At 36.3% G+C, this 23,136-nt stretch overlaps 1 protein-coding gene across 1 annotated transcript in view; it reads left to right on the top strand.

Annotated features, from left to right (window-relative positions):
• The window catches only part of Rs1 (Dead-box helicase Rs1), a 293,164-nt gene that overhangs the window by 81,233 nt on the left and 188,795 nt on the right, over window positions 1-23,136 (top strand). The window contains exon 6 of the mRNA XM_090398602.1: window positions 330-440. Within this exon, the coding sequence (XP_090254728.1) occupies window positions 330-440 (111 nt within the window). The remainder of the gene's footprint in view (window positions 1-329; window positions 441-23,136) is intronic.

Below are 23,136 nucleotides of genomic sequence, written 5' to 3'. Positions count from 1 at the left end.
AGAGGTATGATATTTTGATTTTTGGTCATTTTCACCACATTTTGTGATTTTCTGACTGTTGTCAGTGAATGCTTGTTTATTGTCTATCAATAAGCACTTGCTAAACAGATATCATTAAAATAGGTATGCCACATCCATGAATGCTTGTTTTGGCAAGGAAAGTTTTAAAATAATCAGTTTGTGGTTTACTGGATTATTGGATGCTAGCTTAAAAAAACAGATTAGTAAAGTAAGTAAATATTCATTTAAGTGATTAAGTCATACATCATGACAATTGATTCCTAATAATAAATTACTATTTATTCATTTTATTATTATTATTTTTTTAGGCTGTCACAACGATGAACTTCTTTCAACCTACTCCAATACAAGCTGCAACTATCCCTTTAGCTCTTATGGGACGGGATATCTGTGGCTGTGCTGCTACGGGAACAGGTAAGGTCTAGATTATGATGCTGATATTAAGATTGAGAGCATAAAATGGAAAATAAACAAGAGCAGTATAATTTTTCATATTCATGGAATTCAACTTTTCTAATTATTGTTACATTTTCTGGTTTCAAAGGTTTTTATATAGTTATCATCATCAAATTCCTGATATGATAGTACTACATGAAAAAAATTACATCATTACTAACTTCCTATCTATAATTTTCCTCCAAATCAGTCTGTTACTTATCAAGACTCCAACATTAACAGATCTTATATTTCTATCGTTTAAGGTACTTTGTATCATATCAATCCACCTATATATTGGTCTTCCTCTGGGTCGTTTTGCTACCAACCTGGCAGAGAACACTTGTTTTGCTAATCTTTCTTCGCCCATTCTGTTTAAGTGACCATACTACCTGAGATTAGCTCTGCTAACGCATTCCTGGATGTTGACAATGTCAAGTTCTTTCCTAATATCCTCGTTTTTAATATGATATTGCCATTGATGCCATCTGTTCACGCCTATAATCTTTCTCAGGACTCTCATATCTGCAGTCTCTAGTCTCTGGTCAAGTGTTTTACTTCTGACCCAGCTCTCAGATCAATAAGTTAAAACTGGTTTGAACACTTGTATACAGCTAATTTAGTGTTCCAACTAATTTCTCTCTTATTGCATATGAATTTATTCAATTGACTTCCTACCATACCAGCTTTGCTGATTCTATTGTCTATTTCTATATTTAATTTACCATCTTCAGTAAAAATCGTGCCTAAGTAGCTGAAATGTTTTACTTGTTCCACAGGTTCTCCATTCACAACACAGTTGACATTTTCAATGATTCTGCCTATTTTCATTGTCTTTGTCTTTTTATTGCTGACCTTCATACCATATCTATTACAACAGCTATTCAATTTAATAAGCCAAAGAGCTTATTAAATTGAATTAAATTAAATTAGTAATTAACAATTAATATAGAAGTACACTTTGGCAATTCGATAGCAGAGGTATGTAAGTTCGTGTTCACTTAAAACCTTGATATCCCAAGTCTACCTACTCACTGATGAGACCTCAAAAAAGGTTGAAACCGGTCTGGGTAGTGACCTCTTCTCATAATGTAAAACAATATATACATCTCATAGGAGCTGGGTTTTACATTATGAGAGAATATTAAAGTTAGTGACGGAGCTTGCTCCACCTTTGCATGGAGTTGCCCTAGTGTTGTACTACCCAAGTGATCATTTACACTTGAGCTTCGCCGATAGTTTTTTCGGCATGAAACTCTATGGATTTCGATGGATATCGATCCGAGTTTCGTACTCGGCTATAAAAACATAAAGGGATTTACTATCCCCCTTTCTATTAGCTATTCAATTTAGTCAGAGAATCTTGCAGACTTGTAGCGGATTTATTTAGAAATATAACATCATCCGCATAAAGCAAAGAGCTGACATTAACATCTCCAATTTTGATATCATGTTTAATACCACATTCCTTCAAAATGTGATCCATATAGATAATGAATAACAGAGGGGATAATGTACATCCTTGTCTCACACCAGATTTAACATTAAACCATCTTCCTGTACTTCCTTCAATTCTAACTGCTGACTTACAACTCAAATAAAGACTAAATATTGCTTGATATAATGCCCCATTGACACCACATAACTGTAGCGTATTGAATAGCTTCTCTCTTGGCACCTTGTCATATGCCTTTTCCAAATCGACAAAACTTAAATACAGATCTTTGTTATATTCCCATGCTTTCTCGACTATTTGTTGTAAAGTGAAGATCTGATCCTGATAGCCTTTATTTGGCCTGAATCCAGCTTGTTCTTCACCAAGCTTTTCTTCCACAATTCTTCTCAACCATTTCTCAAGTATACTTGCATAGATCTTGCCAGGAACACTCAGTAGGGAAAGACCTCTGTAATTCTCACATTCAGTTTTATTTCCCTTTTTATATATGGGTACTATGAGAGCTCTACTCCAATCATCGGGAATTCGTCTCTCTGTCCAGGCTTTCTGAACTATGCAGTGCAGCCACTGTAAGACTCGTATACCACCATACTTCAGCATTTCTGGTCGAATATCATCTATTCCTGCTGCCTTTCCACATTTCAATCCTTTTGATGGCTTTTTCTACTTCAAGTATGGATATGTATTCCTGACTGCATGCCTGGTCAGTGTTTTTTACCACTGTGCTGTCATCACTGCTTGTTTCATTTAGTAGTTTTTCAAAGTAATTACTCCATACTTCAAGGATATCTTTTTCTCCCGTTTTCATGTCACCTTTGTCATCTCTAACTCCTTTTACAGCACTCTTTCCTCCATTCCTAAGCTTCTTCAACAACCTCCAGAATATTTTGCCACCTTCTTGATATTTATTTTGTATATTCTTGCCAAACTCCTCCCATGACTTTTGTTTAGCTAGTTTTACACAGTGTTTAGCATTCTTGCATTTGTCTCTGTATTCTCTAAGAGCACAAATTGACTTATATAGTCGTGTATTAATTAATAAGAGTTCAAGAGACTATTTTACATTAGAGTAAACTGGCCTTGTCCAGCATTTTTTATTTAGCATATTTAGAATATACACATGAAAGATAAAGATAATTCTTAAATGTTTTTCTTAATTTTTTTCTGGAATGTTGATCCTACACTGGCTGTGGCATCATTCTGTGTGTGACTTTTATGGTTCTAAAATGCCACATCAAGTGATGTCAGCAGGTGTCACCTTTGTACAGAGAGAAATGTTTGTTATGCCAAATGATAAATTTGTGGTGCCAGCATTACAAGCATGGGTAAACTGGTCAGTGATACAGAATGGTCACAAGCTACTCTAAACAACATGACTGATTATCTGTTTACAATTTATTAACTGTGACTTGCTTGTGTTATGTCAGAAGACATAACAATATTATCATTTGAAATAAGAAATTAATAATCTACCAGAAGTGAACGTTTATGTATAATTTTGTAATATAGTATTGTATAATCTTAATTTAGTATTGTGAAATTTCAGTGTACAAAATATATAATAGTTACTTAGTTAGAAATTTTGTATGTGAACAACCAATCATTTTGTTAGAAAAGAGAAATCAAATACTATACCAATTGTGTACGCCCAACTTCAGTAAGTCTGTTGAGAAGAACTGTGCTTTCCCCCTTTCACTCTGTGGAAAGTTACGAGAGTTTAGTTAGGTTGCTGCGAGTGGCGCTATGTACTTAGAGAGACACAAGGAGAGTAGGACGCATGCGCGTTCAACGACAGCGGGAAAGAGAGGTAGTTTAAAAGCGAATGCATCGCTACATTCGAGGCTTTTTCTCGGAGACGTTTTTCCTGCTACTGTTCATCTGTGAGATGGATTGTCCGACTGGTAGGAGGGAAGTTCCACGTGGTTCCCCTAGTTGTGGAAAGTATAATCGTAAGACAAAGGAAACTACCAGTCAGAGATAAAGAAAGCCCAGCAGTCTTAATGGTGGAAAACAAGAATGTGGATGTCCATTCGAAATTACAGAAGGAAAGCCTAGGTATTATTGTGATGAAATAAATCTGAAGTAGCCTAGAGAATTAGTGCAGCGAATCGGTAAGACGAACTTTATATTTTCTAATCTGTGAATTTAATTGTGAGGATCTTAAGTGTGTGGAAAAAAACAGTGATAGAACTGTGGCCAAATATAAATGCAAGAAATAATGTCATTGTTTAGTATTATGTATTTGTAAAGGAACTATTAATGTTACTCAGATATTGGAAAAGAGAAAGAAAATGTTAAATTGGACAGGACAATTAAGAAAAGTTTTGATTGATTTCTAGGGTGTTTAAGAGAGAGAGAAAACTAAGTAAATAATCTTTAACTTTGATATTCTGTGATATAAGCCTTAAAGTAATGTAATTCTGTGATATATAATTTAGTATTGGTATTCTTAAACATGAATTTTCAAGTGTTTTATTTAAATATGTGTACAAGAATGAGATAATATGTATGTGTGTTTAGATTGAGAGACTGACTAAGTCTATATAAATGACTTGTATGTTTTATTTTAGTGAAATTAAATTGTTCTGTTATTACAATGAAGTTAGTTTTCCTTATGTCTAGAGTTACTGCACTTGTCCATAAAAGTTAAACGAACCTCTTAAAGGCGGGAAATAGTCAAGGATCAGGTCACGATTGCAAGTTATGAAAATTTATTGAGAAGAGTGAATGCTGACTGGCTTCTAACTCCCTGGTTTTAATTTCAATATATCCATGGACTCAAAGTGGTGCAGCATAAACAAATAAATTTCTTTGAGTTTAAATAGGGAGATAGAACCAGAGTTGAGACAAAGAAGTTGGCATCTGCCATTTGCATTTCTTTGTCTCAAAGGACCTCAGCTTCATTCTTGTCAGAGGTACGGCCATATTGGGAATTGAGAATTAAGAATAGGAAATTTTAAGTGAAAGTCGACACGACACTTGCATTACAAGATGGCAGCACAGCATATTGAGCAGATTCACATTCTATGACTAAGGGTAGTAACAAGTTAATGAAACAGTTGAACAAATTCTCAACTGGTTTATAGGTTATGTTGAAAAACAACTTCAAGGTTCCTCTTTCATTTGTATATAATTATAACAATATCACATTCCTGTTGAAAACTTGACCAAGACTGCAGTTTACATCATATTAATAGGCTAATTATTTCAAGTGGTTAAACGCTCAGAAATAAAAATTCCATAAATTCAGAGAGTTAAAATTTCAGAATTTAATGCAGGCTGGGGCATCACCAGGGCAAACAGCGAAAAGTCAGCTACTGGAACAAATCCTAAAACTCATCCCAACTCAACATGACGAAAGTTCAAGATCAGTACTTTCAACATAAGAAGCCTGAATTAACAACACATATAAAGTATATTAATTAAAGGTAACTTTAACGAATAACTTCTATATTTCGGCAATGTCACATTGCCATCTTCGGGAACATAAAGATATGGTATGCACTCAGGAACTAACACAAAGCAAATGAGGAAGAAAGCAAGAAACTAATATTGTTCCTAAAGTCCTAATGGTGCCCTCTTGCAGGCTAATTTGGTAGTCTTGGCAGTTGGGCTGAAGTTCTCATAATGAAAGTCTCCCAAATTTGGGGCAGTTTCATGCACCCAAATTTGTTGAGGTTAGGAACGTTTTTTAGAGCTGCTGAAGATTCTTTGAATAATCTTTCGTATTTAAACTTGCTGCGATGGATTATTTTTGTTTTCTTCCAACGAATTTTATGGTGGGTATCTAAGGCATGGTCAGCCAGCCCAGAGCGGCTGTACTGGTGAAACCGGATGTAATCTTGGTGTTCTGAAATCCTGATATTTGTTGTTCTGCCTGTTTGGCCAAAGTAGGACAATTTGCAGCTGCAAGGGACCTGGTATACACCAGGTAGGTCTAGGGGAAGTGGTTGGTCTTTGGCATAGCGGATAAGGGATGCCAACTTTTTATATGGTCTGTAACAGGAAGTAAGGTCATATTTTTTCAGAGGTGCCCTGGATGTAGGGGATGGTGATAGACTTGGTGTAATCTTTATTGTGGAGGGGGTTGTGGTTTACAGGTTTTAGTATTTTTTTGGATTTTTTTGGGGTTATAGCCATTGGCTAAGAAAGTGTTGAGGATGTGGTTTAGTTCAATAGTCAGGGCCTTGTCATCTGAGCAGATTAATTTTGCCCTGTTATATAGTGTTTTTATCACCCCATATTGTTGTGAGGGTGGGGGGGGGATTGCTGGTGAATGTATCTGCCAGTGTGGGTGGGTTTTCTGTAAACAGAGAAAACCAAAGATCCATCAAGCTGGCGGGTGATTAAAGTGTCTAGGAAGGGGATGGTGTTGTTTTCCTCTTTTTCTAAGGTGAACTGGACTCTGGGATGTTGATTGTTTAAGTGTGTTAGGAAGGAGTGGCGTGTGTCTGAGCCATGTGGCCAAATAGCAAACACATCATCCACATAACGAAGCCAAATAGTGGGTTTTTGTGGGGCGGAGTTTAAGGCTTTCTCTTCAAATGTCTCCATAAAGAAATTGGCCAAGGGTGGCGAAAGTGGTGAACCCATGGCTGTCCCCTCTATCTGTTTGTAGAATTTCCTTGCCAAACGAAATAGCCTGAGTTCATTGTGAACTGAAATAGGGCAGAGATATCGGGAGGAAACTTGGCTTGGATGAGATCAAGGGTTTCTTTGAGTGGGACATTAGTGAATAGGGAGGAGACGTCAAAACTGACCATTATGTCAGTGTGTTGGAGTGTGAGGTTTTTCTATACTGGCTTTAAAGTGGTCCGAGTTTTTTATGTGTGATGGTGTGTTGCCAGTGTAGTGTGTGAGCGTTTTGGCTAAATGTTTGGCTAATTTATATGTGGGGGAATCAATGCCATCCACTATGGGACGCAATGGCACATTTTGTTTATGTATTTTTGGGAGTCCATATAATCGGGGGGGGGGGGGGTCTAGAGTTATAAGGTTTAAGTTTGTTGGTGACTTCCACAGGCCAAGAAGTGACTTTCTTAAGGAGTCTGTGGATAGTTCTAATCTGAGAGCTGGTCGTATTATATTCAATGGGATGGTAAGTAGTACGGTCTCGTACTAAAGAATTTAGCTTACCATTGTAGTCTTTTTGATTGAGTACCACAGTGGCGCTTCCCTTATCAGCTTTGGTCATTACTATTTTTTTGTTGTTTTTCAATTCTTGTAGAGCTGTATATTCGTTTTTGGATAAGTTGGATTTTGGAGGTTTGGCTTTAGTGAGAACACCGACTACATCCAGTCTCACGTTGTTGGCGATATGGTTAGGCAGGTTGCAAATTCCACGCTCTATTTGGATCATGATTTCTTCAGCAGGTATCCTTTTAGGAGCTAGGGCGAAATTGTGACCACGTGAAAGTGCGGCGAGTGCTTCAGGCTTTAAAACTGCCGACGAGAGGTTGACTACAGTGTTGTGTGGTGGCTGGGGTACAGAAGTAGAAGTCTTTGTCAGGTTTTCGTATTTTTTCACGTGCCGACTACGTATTTTTTCGAATTCCTTTCTTGCCAATGTGCATGAGATGTCATGAAGTATAGACCATAGATCAAGGCCGAGTGTATTAGAAAGCTCTTCTTCTGGCACCCGTAAGGTTTTGTTTTCATCGGCAAGGAGAATGAGCGTCGCAGTAATTTGTTCTCTTAACAGGGCGAAGCTAGTGCGGTTATAAATGCGTAGAGCTTTCTCGGAAGTGAAATGGTGCTTCAATTCCACACAATTAGGGATCACTTTGTTATCCCGGCAGCATTTTAGGAACGTCAGACGATTTATTTGCCTCGATATCTTCAACCTCAGTTTGCCGTATTGACGGGCCTTTCGTGCGATTGCATCTCCGTGGATGATCATAATTCTAGAAGTAAGACTTATACGTTGGTTAGACATAACTGGTAATTAGTTTATGGAATTAACAACGCATATAAAGTATATTAATTAAAGGTAACTTTAATGAATAACTTCTATATTTCGGCAATGTCACATTGCCATCTTCGGGAACATAAAGATATGGTATGTGCACTCAGGAACTAACACAAAACAAATGAGGAAGAAAGCAAGAAACTAATATTGTTCCTAAAGTCCTAATGGTGCCCTCTTGCGGGCTAATTTGGTAGTCTTGGCAGTTGGGCTGAAGTTCTCATAATGAAAGTCTCCCAAATTTGGGGCAGTTTCATGCACCCAAATTTGTTGAGGTTAGGAACGTTTTTTAGAGCTGCTGAAGATTCTTTGAATAATCTTTCGTATTTAAACTTGCTGCGATGGATTATTTTTGTTTTCTTCCAACGAATTTTATGGTGGGTATCTAAGGCATGGTCAGCCAGCCCAGAGCGGCTGTACTGGTGAAACCGGATGTAGTCTTGGTGTTCTGAAATCCTGATATTTGTTGTTCTGCCTGTTTGGCCAAAGTAGGACAATTTGCAGCTGCAAGGGACCTGGTATACACCAGGTAGGTCTAGGGAACTGGTTGGTCTTTGGTAGAGCAGATAAGGAATGCCAACTTTTTATATGGTCTGTAACAGGAAGTAAGGTCATATTTTTTGAGGATATTGGTTATTTTTTCAGACGTGCCCTGGATGTAGGGGATGGTGATAGACTTGGTGTAATCTTTATTGTGGAGGGTGTTGTGGTTTACAGGTTTTAGTATTTTTTGGATTTTTTTGGGGTTATAGCCATTGGCTAAGAAAGTGTTGAGGATGTGGTTTAATTCAATAGCACTAGCTTCGCCCTGTTAAGAGAACAAATTACCGCGACGCACGTTCTCCTTGCCGATGAAAACAAAACCTTACGGGCGCTAGAAGAAGAACTTTCTAATACACTCGGCCTTGATCTATGGTCTATATTTCATGACATCTCATGCACATCGGCAAGAAAGGAATTCGAAAAAATACGTAGTCGGCACGTGAAAAAATACGAAAACCTGACAAAGACTTCTACTTCTGTACCCCAGCCACCACTCAACACTGTAGTCAACCTCTCGTCGGCAGTTTTAAAGCCTGAAGCACTCGCCGCACTTTCACGTGGTCACAATTTCGCCCTAGCTCCTAAAAGGATACCTGCTGAAGAAATCATGATCCAAATAGAGCGTGGAATTCGCAACCTGCCTAACCATATCGCCAACAACGTGAGACTGGATGTAGTCTGTGTTCTCACTAAAGCCAAACCTCCAAAATCCAACTTATCCAAAAACGAATATACAGCTCTACAAGAATTGAAAAACAACAAAAAAATAGTAATCACCAAAGCTGATAAGGGAAGCGCCACTGTGGAACTCAATCAAAAAGGCTACAATGGTAAGCTAAATTCTTTAGTACGAGACCGTACTACTTACCACCCCATTGAATATAATCCGACCAGCTCTCAGATTAGGATTATCCACAGACTCCTTAAGAAAGTCACTTCTTGGCCTGTGGAAGTCACCAACAAACTTAAACCTTATAACTCTAGACCCCCCCCGATTATATGGACTCCCAAAAATACATAAACAAAATGTGCCATTGCGTCCCATAGTGGATGGCATTGATTCCCCCACATATAAATAAGCCAAAACGCTCACACACTACACTGGCAACACACCATCACACATAAAAAACTTGGCCCACTTTAAAGCCAGTATAGAAAACCTCACACTCCAACACACTGACATAATGGTCAGTTTTGACGTCTCCTCCCTATTCACTAATGTCCCACTCAAAGAAACCCTTGAGCTCATCCAAGCCAAGTTTCCTCCCGATATCTCAGCCCTATTTCAGTTCACAATGAACTCAGGCTATTTCGTTTGGCAAGGAAAGTTCTACAAACAGATAGAGGGGACAGCCATGGGTTCACCACTTTCGCCACCCTTGGCCAATTTCTTTATGGAGACATTTGAAGAGAAAGCCTTAAACTCCGCCCCACAAAAACCCACCATTTGGCTTCGTTATGTGGATGATGTGTTTGCTATTTGGCCACATGGCTCAGACACACGCCACTCCTTCCTAACACACTTAAACAATCAACATCCCATAGTCCAGTTCACCTTAGAAAAAGAGGAAAACAACACCATCCCCTTCCTAGACACTTTAATCACCCGCCAGCTTGATGGATCTTTGGTTTTCTCTGTTTACAGAAAACCCACCCACACTGGCAGATACATTCACCAGCAATCCCCCCCCCACCCTCACAACAATATGGGGTGATAAAAACACTATATAACAGGGCAAAATTAATCTGCTCAGATGACAAGGCCCTGACTATTGAACTAAACCACATCCTCAACACTTTCTTAGCCAATGGCTATAACCCCAAAAAAATCCAAAAAAATACTAAAACCTGTAAACCACAACCCCCCTCCACAATAAAGATTACACCAAGTCTATCACCATCCCTTACATCCAGGGCACCTCTGAAAAAATAACCAATATCCTCAAAAAATATGACCTTATTTCCTGTTACAGACCATATAAAAAGTTGGCATCCCTTATCCGCTCTACCAAAGACCAACCACTTCCCCTAGACCTACCTGGTGTATACCAGGTCCCTTGCAGCTGCAAATTGTCCTACTTTGGCCAAACAGGCAGAACAACAAATATCAGGATTTCAGAACACCAAGACTACATCCGGTTTCACCAGTACAGCCGCTCTGGGCTGGCTGACCATGCTTTAGATACCCACCATAAAATTCGTTGGAAGAAAACAAAAATAATCCATCGCAGCAAGTTTAAATACGAAAGATTATTCAAAGAATCTTCAGCAGCTCTAAAAAACGTTCCTAACCTCAACAAATTTGGGTGCATGAAACTGCCCCAAATTTGGGAGACTTTCATTATGAGAACTTCAGCCCAACTGCCTAGACTACCAAATTAGCCCGCAAGAGGGCACCATTAGGACTTTAGGAACAATATTAGTTTCTTGCTTTCTTCCTCATTTGCTTTGTGTTAGTTCCTGAGTGCACATACCATATCTTTATGTTCCTGAAGATGGCAATGTGACATTGCCGAAATATAGAAGCTATTCATTAAAGTTACCTTTAATTAATATACTTTATATGCGTTGTTAATTCCGTAAACTAATTACGAGTTATGTCTAACCAACGTATAAGTCTTACTACTAGAATAAGAAGCCTGAATGGCAAAGAAATGGAGCTAGCTGAGGAGTTGGGTAAGTGTATCAGATTGACATAATAGGGGTGACTGAAACAAAAAGGCAAAAACTGGTGAGATCTTTTTGAACAATAAATACAAAATGTTATATTCAGGCAATGACAATCAAGGAAAACAAGGAGTAACCATAGTATTCAACACTAAATACGAGGCCAATCTTCTTGAATGGCAGGCACTCTCAAGTAGAGTGATGTCGGCAAATATGAGAATGGGGAACTGTACAATAAGACTTATTTGTGCCTATTGTTCCACAGAAGGGTCTACTAAGGTAGAAGTGGAGGAATTTTTGAGGCTTTAGAGAAAGCAACTGACAGAATGAAAAAGGAAAAGTTCATCCTTGTGATGTTTAGTTGGGGATCTAAATTGGAGTAGGAAATGATTGTCAGACATACAAAAATATTTTGGGAAAATTTGGAGAAAAGAGCAAAGCTAATAATAATGGCAATTTCCTGTTGGATTTCTGCTCAGGACATGGACTGGTTATTACTAACACAAGGTTCGAACATAAAAATGTGCACAAATTCACATGGAGAGAAGAGGCAAGGAATAAGAAAAGTCTCATTGACTATGTTATTGTTGATAGTGATGTTTTTCCACTGGAGCAGGACACCAGAGTGTACAGGGGATTTGAAATCGGAAGTGATCCATTTAGTCTTGAGCAGGATAAAATTGAATTTCATACTGAAAAGAAGAACACGTAAGAACGTTTTAAAGCAAATAAAAGTTGAGCAGCTCTCAGATGTGAAGTGTAGATTAAAATACACAAAGATTATTGAAGAAAAAATGAAAGAGGTTGAGAACAGCAACCAAACCTTGGAGATTCAGTGGCAAGGCTTGAAGAAAACACTGATTGATTTGGCCAGAGAGGCAAGTGCTGTAATGATCGAAAGATCAGAACTCCATTGTGGACACAGGAAGTTAAAGAAAAGAAGAAAGCATATCAAAAATTCCTGGCAAATAAGTCAGTTTGTGCTTTTTGAGAATACATAATTTACTTGGATGCACACTTTGCTCTCTTCCCTCTGCCTTTTAAACATACCCTGCTTACATTTTAAGTCAAATTTGGAGACGGTTCACTTTGTCCACACGAAGCCACCCTTGAAGGTGATCAAAATTGGATGCATGCTTTGTCTCATAGTGTCATTTTATACTGTATTCTTTTGATACTGATACTGACTCATGACAAATTAAACACACTGGCTTATTGTTGATCGGCACAAAAAAGTACAAATTGGTCCACTTTTCATTAAATACCACAAGAATCACTTGATTTATGCTTTTTGCTCTTAGATGTCATAGATGGAAGGTGAACCCAAAGAATGATCCAAAATGGCCGTGTAACGGTTATTATCCACTGAATATGTCTCACACTAATGAAAAAAGTCTTGCAATATTAAACCACAGTAATAATCTATGGCTGATACGACGAACATGCGTGTGCTTATACACGAATATCACACTGTTCACGACTGACTGACTGTGGATGAGATTCTCTTGTATTTTTATGAAAATAATGAAGTATCGAGAACCTTCAAGATGTATCTGGAAAGCACTAGACAGCGCACTCGAGCGAACTACTGCTTCAGCTGTCTACCTGCGAAGTTAGTACTAGTACTTCAGTAGCACTTGGTACTGATAGATGGCTGAAGAAGCATGTTCTATTTAATATTTATTTTTATAGGATTTTATGTAAAGTATCAAATGCACAGCATTCCTTGTGAAAATGGAAAGCATCTCATCATCATCATCATCAAATTCCTGCCATGTACTCTCAAGGGGTGTACAGGATATGACAGTACTACATGAAAAAATTACTTCATTACTAACTTCTTATCTACAATTTTCCTCCAAATCAGTCTGTTACTTATCAAGACTCCAACATTATCAGATCTTATATTTCTATCGTCTAAGGCACTTTGTACCGTATCAATCCACCTATATCTTGGTCTTCCTCTGGGTCGTTTTCCTGCCAATCTGGCAGAGAACACTTGTTTTGCTAATCTTTCCTCTCCCATTCTATTTAAGTGACCATACCACCTGAGATTAGCTCTGCTAACGCATTCCTGGATGCTGACAATGTCAAGTTCTTTCCTAATATCCTCATTTTTAATATGATATTGCCATTGATGCCATCTGTTCACGCCTCTAATCTTTCTCAGGACTCTCATATCTGTGGTCTCTAGTCTTTGGTCAAGTGTTTTACTTCTGACCCAGCTCTCAGATCCATAAGTTAAAACTGGTTTGAACACTGTCTTGTATACAGCTAATTTAGTGTTCCGACTAATTTCTCTCTTATTCCATATGAATTTATTCAATTGACTTCCCACCATACCAGCTTTGCTGATTCTGTTGTCTATTTATATATTTAATTTACCATCTTCAGTAAAAATCTTGCCTAAGTAGCTGAAATGTTTTACTTGTTCCACAGGTTTTCCATTCACAACACAGTTGACATTTTCAATGATTTTGCCTATTTTCATTGTCTTTGTCTTTTTATTGCTGACCTTCATACCATATCTATTACAACAGCTATTCAATTTAGTCAGAGAATCTTGCAGACTTGTAGCGGATTTATTTAGAAGTATAACATCATCTGCATAAAGCAAAGAGCTGACATTAACATCTCCAATTTTGATATCAGGTTTAATACCACATTCCTTCATAATGTGATCTATATAGATAATGAATAACAACACCAGATTTAACATTAAACCATCTTCCTGTACTTCCTTCAATTCTAACTGCTGACTTACAACTCAAATAAAGACTAAGTATTGCTTGATATAATGCCCCATTGACACCATATAATTGCAGCGTATTGAATGGCTTCTCTCTTGGCACCTTGTCATATGCCTTTTCCAAATCGACAAAACTTAAATACAGATCTTTGTTATATTCCCATGCTTTCTCGACTATTTGTCGTAAAGTGAAGATCTGATCCTGACAGCCTCTATTTGGCCTGAATCAAGCTTGTTCTTCACCAAGCTTTTCTTCCACAATTCTTCTCATCCGTTTCTCAAGAATACTTGCATAGATCTTGCCAGGAACACTCAGTAGGGAAATACCTCTGTAATTCTCACATTCAGTTTTATTTCCCTTTTTATATATGGGTACTATTAGAGCTCTACTCCAATCATCGGGAATTTGTCCCTCTGTCCAGGCTTTCTGAACTATGCAGCGCAGCCACTGTAAGACTTTTATACCACCATACTTCAGCATTTCTGGTCGAATATCATCTACTCCTGCTGCCTTTCCACATTTCAAGCCTTTGATGGCTTTTTCTACTTCAAGTATGGATATGTATTCCTGACTGCATGCCTGGTCAGTGTTTTTTATCACTGTGCTGTCATCACTGCTTGTTTCATTTAGCAGTTTTTCAAAGTAATTACTCCATACTTCAAAGATATCTTTTTCTCCTGTTTTCATGTCACCTTTATCATCTTTAACTCCTTTTACAGCACTCTTTCCTCCATTCCTAAGCTTCTTCAGCAACCTCCAGAATATTTTGCCACCTTCTTGATATTTATTTTCTATATTCTTGCCAAAGTCCTCCCATGACTTTTGTTTGGCTAGTTTTACACGCTGTTTAGCTTTCTTACATTTGTCTCTGTATTCTGTAAGAGTAAAAGCTGACTTATTTGCCAGGAACTTTTGATATGCTTTCTTCTTTTCCTTCACTGCCTCTTTAACTTCCTGTGTCCACCAGTGAGTTCTGATATTTTTTTATCCTCGCACACAACCTCACCACATGCCTCTCTGGCAGAATCAATCAATGTTTTCTTCAGAGTTTGCCACTGAATCTCCAAGGTTTGATTCCTGTTCTCAAACTCTTTCATTTTCTTTTCAATAATCTTTCTGTATTTTAGTCTACAGTTCACATCTGAGAGCTGCTCAACTTTTATTCGCTTTAAAACTTTCTTATCTTACAATTCTAAATACCATATATAGCTTAGTGGCCTGCGGGCTTTATTGAAATTATATTTTATTTAATCGTATTAATGTTAACTAGTTATTTTTTCAAAATGGCCGGTGGGCCATGTGTTGAAGACCCCTTATCTAATTCGTTACATTTCTTCATCTTTGTATTTACATCATTGTCATAACTTTTGAATTCACTACTGTCATTGCTATCATTTCATTCTTTAACCTAAAACATTTTAGCAACTCGATGTAGATGGTTGTAATATAACTGTTATAATACCGGTGATAATTTTTTGAATTTTTTCATTACTGCAGTGCAGTTATGAAAAAATCACTAGTACTTGCAATTACGTCTATTTTCAAAAACAAATCTTGAAGAACAACAATCTTTCCTTAAATTAAGAATAGGCCTTTGCTGCAGACCGAACCATGTGCTATGTGAGAAATGGAAAAGATGATTTTTTTTTTTAATTGGACGGGTGTTTGCACATGATATTCACTTTTTTTTTATTTCTTTTCATGCCATTAATATGTTTGAGATGACAGTTAAGTTCACTTTTTTTGTGATGATTTGTTGCACTGCAATGTTTTAGAGCATATTTGATAATGGGGCTCAGTTTTTTTTATTTATTTATTTTTTTTTTTTTTTTACTGCAACCATTCCTCATACATTTTATTCATTGTGAGCAGTAACTACAATAAAGTAAGTGAAATTAAATTAGTGTTTATTCAAAAATTATTAATAATAATTAATAATTATTATTAATTATAAATATTTATAATTATTTTGCCAACCTCAGTTTCATGCTGCATATGGTTTGTGATTTTTTGTTTTGTTTTGTTTTTAATGGTGCAAGAACACAAAGGTTATAGCAGTGCACGAGGTAAGACAAACATCCATGCCCATAGCAGAATTTGAACTTGCAGCATGCTGGTTGGAGAGCGGGTTCGCTTGCCACTCAGCCAACCAGGCTGGCTGCTGCATATATATAGCACACATGATGCAACTGGAATGACAGTAAACTCAGGGAATTTCAGATTGGACCAGATTATAAAAACATCTTGAATTTCTCTTGGAAATATTTTTATTATTCCTAGCATTTTAAAATTGAGTTTTTCCCAGAAATTCTCAGGAACAAACCCTAATGCATGGTATGTGTTGTGAAGTTCTTTACATGGAAGACAACTTTTATTTTCCTATTACATTTCGGTCACAATTTCACTTTATTGTTATTATTATACAGGTATCTCCATGGAGTTAGAGGACTCATTGTAGGAGACCCACAATAACCTCATGAACTGTCAGGGCACTCACAACTAGTTCTGGCAAACCATTCTACTCCTTCACCATCGTCAAAGTCATCTACCCAAATAGCTTCATCTTCTTTCCCATTATTTCAAGCAAAAATTACCAGTAATTTACAAGACTTTAGATACATAGAGCAGCTATGAAGAGGTGCATATGATTGGTGCGGTATTAACAAATGATCGCATGAACCAAAGACAAATTTGCATTTCAACAGTTGAGTTGAAATGCTAATTATCATCAACCGAATTCCATAATATCTGAAACACATTCACTATATATTACTTAGTTTTAACATGTTCATGACAGGGTGGTGTCAAGCAAAAACATATGTTGCACCGGTTTTGCTTGAGTCTATACAGCAGTTTCTGTTGTAGTGGAGATGTGATTCATTAGTTAGTGCCGTTTTTATCCCAGTTGTCTATAATTGCACTATTTGTTGAGAAATATAATGATTCCATGCATTGATGATGCATAGCCGAAAATTTTCACGTTCCCCACCTGAAGACCTTTTGCGTACTCCCCCCCCTCCCCGGGGATACATGTACCACACTTTGAGAAACACTGTTCTAGGGCACGTCTGACTGAATCAATCCACCTAAGACTTAGGTCTTCCGCTGAATTTTTTCCCTGCCATCAGACAATTGTTTTGCTAATCTTTCCTCTTCCATTCTATTTAAATGACCATACCACCTTAGATTAGCCCATTCGTACATTCTTGAATGTAAACAATGTCAAGTTCCTTCCTTCCTAATGCCTTCATTTTTAATATCATTATGCCATCTATGAATTCTCATATCTGTGGTCTCTAATCTTTGATAAGTGCTTTATTTCTAACTGAACTCAGAAATACATAACTTGAAATTGTTTTGAACACTCGTATATTGCTAGTTTAGTATTTTTGGCTAATTTCTCTCTCTTTCTATATAATTTATTCCACTGGTTCCCAACCATGCCAACTTTGCTTATTCTGTTGTCTATTTCCAGATATAACTTGTCATCTTCACTAAAAATTGTATTTAAATAGCTAAAATATTTTACTTGTTCAGTAGGCTCTTCATTCAGAATTCAGTTGAAGTTTCCATGTTCTAGCCTATTTTCATAGATTTAGTCTTTTTATTGCAAATTTTCATGTCAAATTTTTCCAGCTGTTATTCACTTTAGTGCTCTTCACTTTATGGATGTGTTTAGGAATTCATCATCCATAAAGTGAAGAACTGATTTTGATATCACCAATTCTAATATCAGAATTAAATCCATTTCTTTCATAATGTACTATGTCTTATGCCAGATTTTACATTTTACATTAAGCCATCTTCCTGTCTTCCCTTCAATTCTAACTGCTGACTTATAACTTAAATATAAATTATACTTTACCCTGTATAATCTTCCATTTACTCACATAACTGTAGTGTTTTGAAAAGCTTTTTCCTGGGCACCTTGTCATATGCCTCTTCTAGATCTACAAAATAAAGTGTTCAAATCCTTGTTATATTCCTCTTATTATAAAACCTCTGATCTTGACAACCTCAATTTGGCCTGAATCCAGCTTGTTCTTCAAGTTTCTCTTCTACTATTTTTCTTAACCTCTTTACAAGTATGCTTGCATAAATCTTACCTAGAAGAACACTTAGTAGAGAAATTCCTCTGTAATTTTCACATTCAGCTTTATTCTCTGTTTTATAAATGGGAACTATGAGAGCTCTACTCCAATCATCTGGAATTTGACCTTCTCACCAGATCCTCTGAATTATGCAGTGTAACCACTGCAAAACTTTTGCACTTCCATATTTGAGCATTTCTGGTTGAACATCATCTACTCCAGCTGCCTTTCTACATTTCAAGTTTTTGAGTATTGATATTGAAAAGTTTTTCTATGAATTTTGTCTAGCTACTTTCACCCACATTTAGTTCTCTTACATTTTTGTTTCTGTATTATTTTAGGTCATCTGCCAACTTATTTGCTAGGAACTTTTGGTATACTTCTTTTCCATTACTGCTTTAAGATCCTGTGTCTGCCATGATGTTCTTATTTTTCTATCCTTGCAGACAGCTTCACCACATGCCTCCCTAGCTGAATCAATGTTTTCTTTAGGGAACCACTAAGACTCTAAAGTTTGGTTCTTATTTTTGAACTGTTTCATTCCTTCTTCAGTAATGTTTGTATAGTTGAGTCTACTTTTACCTGTAAAAGCTGCTCAACTTGAATTCTTTTTGAAACTTTTTTTACATACTGCTCTCTTCAATGTGATATTCAGTTTTATCCTACTTAAAACTAAGTGACAATCACATCCAATTTCAAATCCTCTATCCACTCTTGTATCCTGAGCCAGGATGAAGATATCACTATCAACAATAACATAGTCAATGAGGCTTTGCTTATTTCTTGTGTCTTCTCTCCACATGAACTTGAGTACATCTTTATGTTGAGAAATGGCGTTTGTAATAACTAGTCCATATCCTGAGCAGAAATCCAGCAGATACTTCACATTATTATTAGTATTACCTTTTTTCCAAATTTTTCTACATCATTTTTATGCCTCTGTGGATTCACTTCCTACTCTGCTGTTTAGATCTCCAACAAGTACCACTTTTTCTATTTCCTTTATGTCAGCTATCTGCTCCAGTGACTCCATAAACTCCTCCACTTCTTCCTTACGAGAACCTCTGTGGCACCATATACACAAATAAGTTTCATTATCCATTTCCTCATTTTGAAGTTTGCCTACATAACTACTTGAAACAGTCTTCCAATCAAGAAGTTTATCGTCATATTTGTTGTTGAATGCTATCGCTACTCCTTCCTTTTCTTGATCATTATTGCCCAAATATAACATCCTATACTTATTTCCTTATAAGTCATCCCTCAACTTACGTCGGGGTTCCGTTCCATCAGGAAGGATGTAAGTCAATTCATTAAATCAACAGTGTTATAGGTTAGGGACTTAACTGTAATAAGTATACTGTCATTTTAATTTTTAAACCTTATAAAACTGTACTGTGCATTACTACCACTATAAAACAGAAGAATAATCACCCAAATCTTCCTCCATAATCATGTCTTCATTACGTTTCCTATGTGAAGGACTAGGCTGCGGCTCTTCTGGTGTAACCTTTTTTTATGAAAATGTCCAATGTGCTTTGCTTATTCCTCTTTTTCTTTTCATCATAAATTTGTTAATAGCAAGCAAAACACTACCAGAACTCCCTGATCCATCGGTTGGATCAATGAAGTAGTGTTTGGAGGGAGACACATCACCTTGAACTTGGTGAAGATCGACAATATATAAGACAGATGACCTGGAGCATTATCTAGAATTAATAAAATTTTAAATTCTACATTTTCTTTCACACAATAGCTTTCCATTTCACTTGCATAACAGTTGATTAAGGCATCTGCAAACAATTTTTTGAGTCATCCATGACTTCTTATATCTCTGCTAATGAACTGGAAGAGTATGCTTCCTAATGTTTTTGAAGGCTCGTGGAAGGCTCACTGTGCCATATCACAAACGGTTTTAGTTTATATCCAGCCACATTACCCCCTAACAGAATTGTAACACGGCCGTTAAGAGCTTTGAAATCAGGCATAGATTTTAACTTTTGTGGATGAATTGTCCACTAGTGCATTTTTTTCCAAAACAAGGAGGTCTCATCCATTTTAAATATTTGCTGTGGCAAATAATTTTCCTCCATAATAATTTTATCCTATTTGCCTACAAACTCCTTGGCAGCCTTCTCATCAGAACGTGGGTATCATGCAGACGTTCCTGCTCAAGTTCTTCTAATTCATTTCTAAGAGCAATGAACTTTCTTTTCCAAATAGGATTACACTGGAAGTCGGCTAGTTGCATTTCAAGATCTTTTAAATCCAACTACTCAAAGCCATCTAATTTAAGATCCATGAATTCTGTTTCATCAGGATACCTTATGAATTGGATTGTTTGTTCCAACATTCGAAATTGCTCAAATCTAGACGAAAACTGCTCAGTTACTGGCTTTAGAACTTCAATAGATTGGTTGATATGTTTGTTCACAATTTTCAGAGCTGGTTTTGTTAAAAAAAATTTTCACTCTTGGGAAATACTTAAAATTGTTACTTTCTAAATCATGTTGAAATATTTTGAGTTTATTCTCAAAGCCGAAACATACCTTCGCCTTAACTCAGAGCGATCTTACACAATTTTTTGCAGTTTTTTCATCTGAATACCAATATTTTTCAACATCCAAGGTGTGTGTGTCACCTGAAACCCTGAAGTGTGTCAGTGCTGACACGTGTGTCACAGGTTTGCCATCACTGGTCTAGAAAATGTGGCTGGTCTTTGGTGGACTAGATAGGAGATGTCGATTTTTTATGCACTCTGTAAGTGGTTGTAAGATTGGAATTCCTTGGGATTTTTTTGTCAATTTTCCCCAGATATATGGAATGGTGATAGATCTTTAGTAATCTCTGCTCTGAAGGAGGAGTGGAGAGGGTTGTGGTTACAGGGTTTTAATATTTTTTTTTTTAGATATTTTGGGATTATAGCCATTGGCTAAAAAATGTAGATGTGGTCAGATTCAGTAGTTAGGGCACTTATCAGAACTGATTATTTTTGCCCTATTATATAGGGTTTTGTAATTCCATATTGTTGGGGGGGGGGGAGTGACAACTAGTGAATGTATCTACTTACATTCACTACTTACATTCGCAGGAGAATGCCAGGAATCCAACAGGCTCTCATGTAATCAGAGTGTCTAAGAATCGAAGATTGTTGTTGTTGTTTTCTGTTTCTGAGGTAAACCGGATCCTGGAGGTGTTGATTGTTTAGATATGTTCAGAAATTATGGAGCATATCCAGACCATGTGGCCCAAATGGATAACTATAGTCGAGAATGTAATGAGAACATTGAATATTTTTTTAAACTGCAGAAACACATCATGTACGTAGCATAGCCAGACAGTTGTTTTATATGGGGCAAAGTTTAAGGCTTTTTCTTGAAAGGTCTCCATGAAGAAGTTGGCTAACAGTGCAGAACCCATAGCTGTCCCCTCTATCTGTTTGTAGGAAACCTCACACTCCAGCACACTGACGTAATGGTCAGTTTTGATGTCTCCTTGTTATTCACTAATTTCCCACTCATAAATACCTTAGACCCCATCCAAGCCATATTTCCTCCCAATATCTCAGCCTTGTTTCAGTTTGCTATGAACTTGGACTATTTCGTTTGGCAAGAAAAATTCTAATGTTTGAGCTTGCCTGAGCCTTCTGGAAGTATGAAGAGAAGTCTTTGCTTTTCCCATGAAACTTAGATTTTAATAAGCATTAACTGATCATCTGACCATTTTCCAATCTCTTATCTTTTCTGCAGTTTGAAAAAAATAATAAATGTTCTCATTACATTCTTGGCTATAGTTCTGTAGAATGTGATAAATTTATATGTTTATAGCATTCCTAATTCCCTAACACATACACAATACTCTCATCCTGATCAGTGGCCATAATTAAAGAATAGCTTTAAAAAAAAACCACAATAAGGGAACGTTTCTTAAATCTTTCTCATTCAATTTCTTAAAATTAAAATTATAATCAATCCTGTTAGTGACTGTGCCATTTATTTGTCTGGTATTCTGGAGTGGTTTATTAACTGTTCATTTAATAACATTAATATATGAATGTTAATATCTTAATTAAGATATTATTATAAAAATAAGTTAATTTAAGAATTAAAGATATTGAGTGAGAGACAAAATAAATTCAAAATCAATATCTTTATTTACAAACAATATAGTGTAACTTGTGATATTTCATGGGTATTGACGTGCGTAAAATGTTTGTTTTGCAAGCTCTGTTCAATTGTACAGTAACTAAAACTTTTATTCTAAAAAGAAAAGGGCTCACAAACTTAACATCACGCATAAAGAAAATAAATATCACACAAGATTTTTTTTTCTTCAAAATCACAGGTTTGATGAGTACACACAAACATAAGCAGTTATCTTCAAACTTATCAATAAAGTTTCCCCCCCCCCCCTGGAAACTTCCTTATTCTTGAGCACAAAACATTCATAACTTTTGTGTTCAAAATATTTAACTGGAATGAGTTTGCTGCTTAACATAGCAAAAGGAACTTTCTGTTACTTCAGGAGACACTATATGATTCTTCTTATCACTTTTTTCTATGCTCCAACTCCACTTCCTTTGAAAGAAATTTGTATATTAATCTCGAGAAAACGATTTGTTTCCTTCATAATACCCTTTTGCACTTTTTTTTGCTTAAGAAACATCCTTTTCTTTAAACTACATTTCTTTCCTGAACTTCCAGCTTCTTTCAGAATCTATTCTGTTCTAATCAGCAATCTTTTCATTTTTTTCTTTCACTATATCAACTTCCTCTTGTGAAAATACAAACTATGTGCACGTGTACTACTGGCTAGGTGACAAATAACATGCCATGAGACAAAAACAAAATCATTGTTTCTTGTGTAAACAAGACTACTGGACTTTACTGAAAAGCTCATCAGAAAGTTCAAAATTTTCTTCTCACAAGTTTTTTTAAGAAATTACATAATTATGTGAATAATTAAGACTAAATTTTAGATGAGAATCTTTTTACTAATAAATATCATAATTAAACAATTTTCCACAGGTAACTGTATAAAGATGTTTTTTTTATACAAAACTTTAGTTACTAAAGAAATTTCTATTATAAGAAATAATGCAGTCTCGTTTAGTGAAATTTATATTACTAAAACATATCCTTTTTATTTATTTATTTGTTCAAAATCAACTGTGAATAAAAATGTAAATGTAATAAGATGATAATAGCA

Source organism: Typopeltis vanoorti, chromosome 9 (assembly GCF_054136105.1).
Source record: "Typopeltis vanoorti isolate ZY-2024b chromosome 9, IOZ_Tvanoo_1.0, whole genome shotgun sequence".
NCBI classification, from domain to species: Eukaryota; Metazoa; Arthropoda; class Arachnida; order Uropygi; family Thelyphonidae; genus Typopeltis; species Typopeltis vanoorti.
Note: the sequence above shows the minus strand (reverse complement) of the source record. Positions and strands in the feature narration are given on the sequence as shown.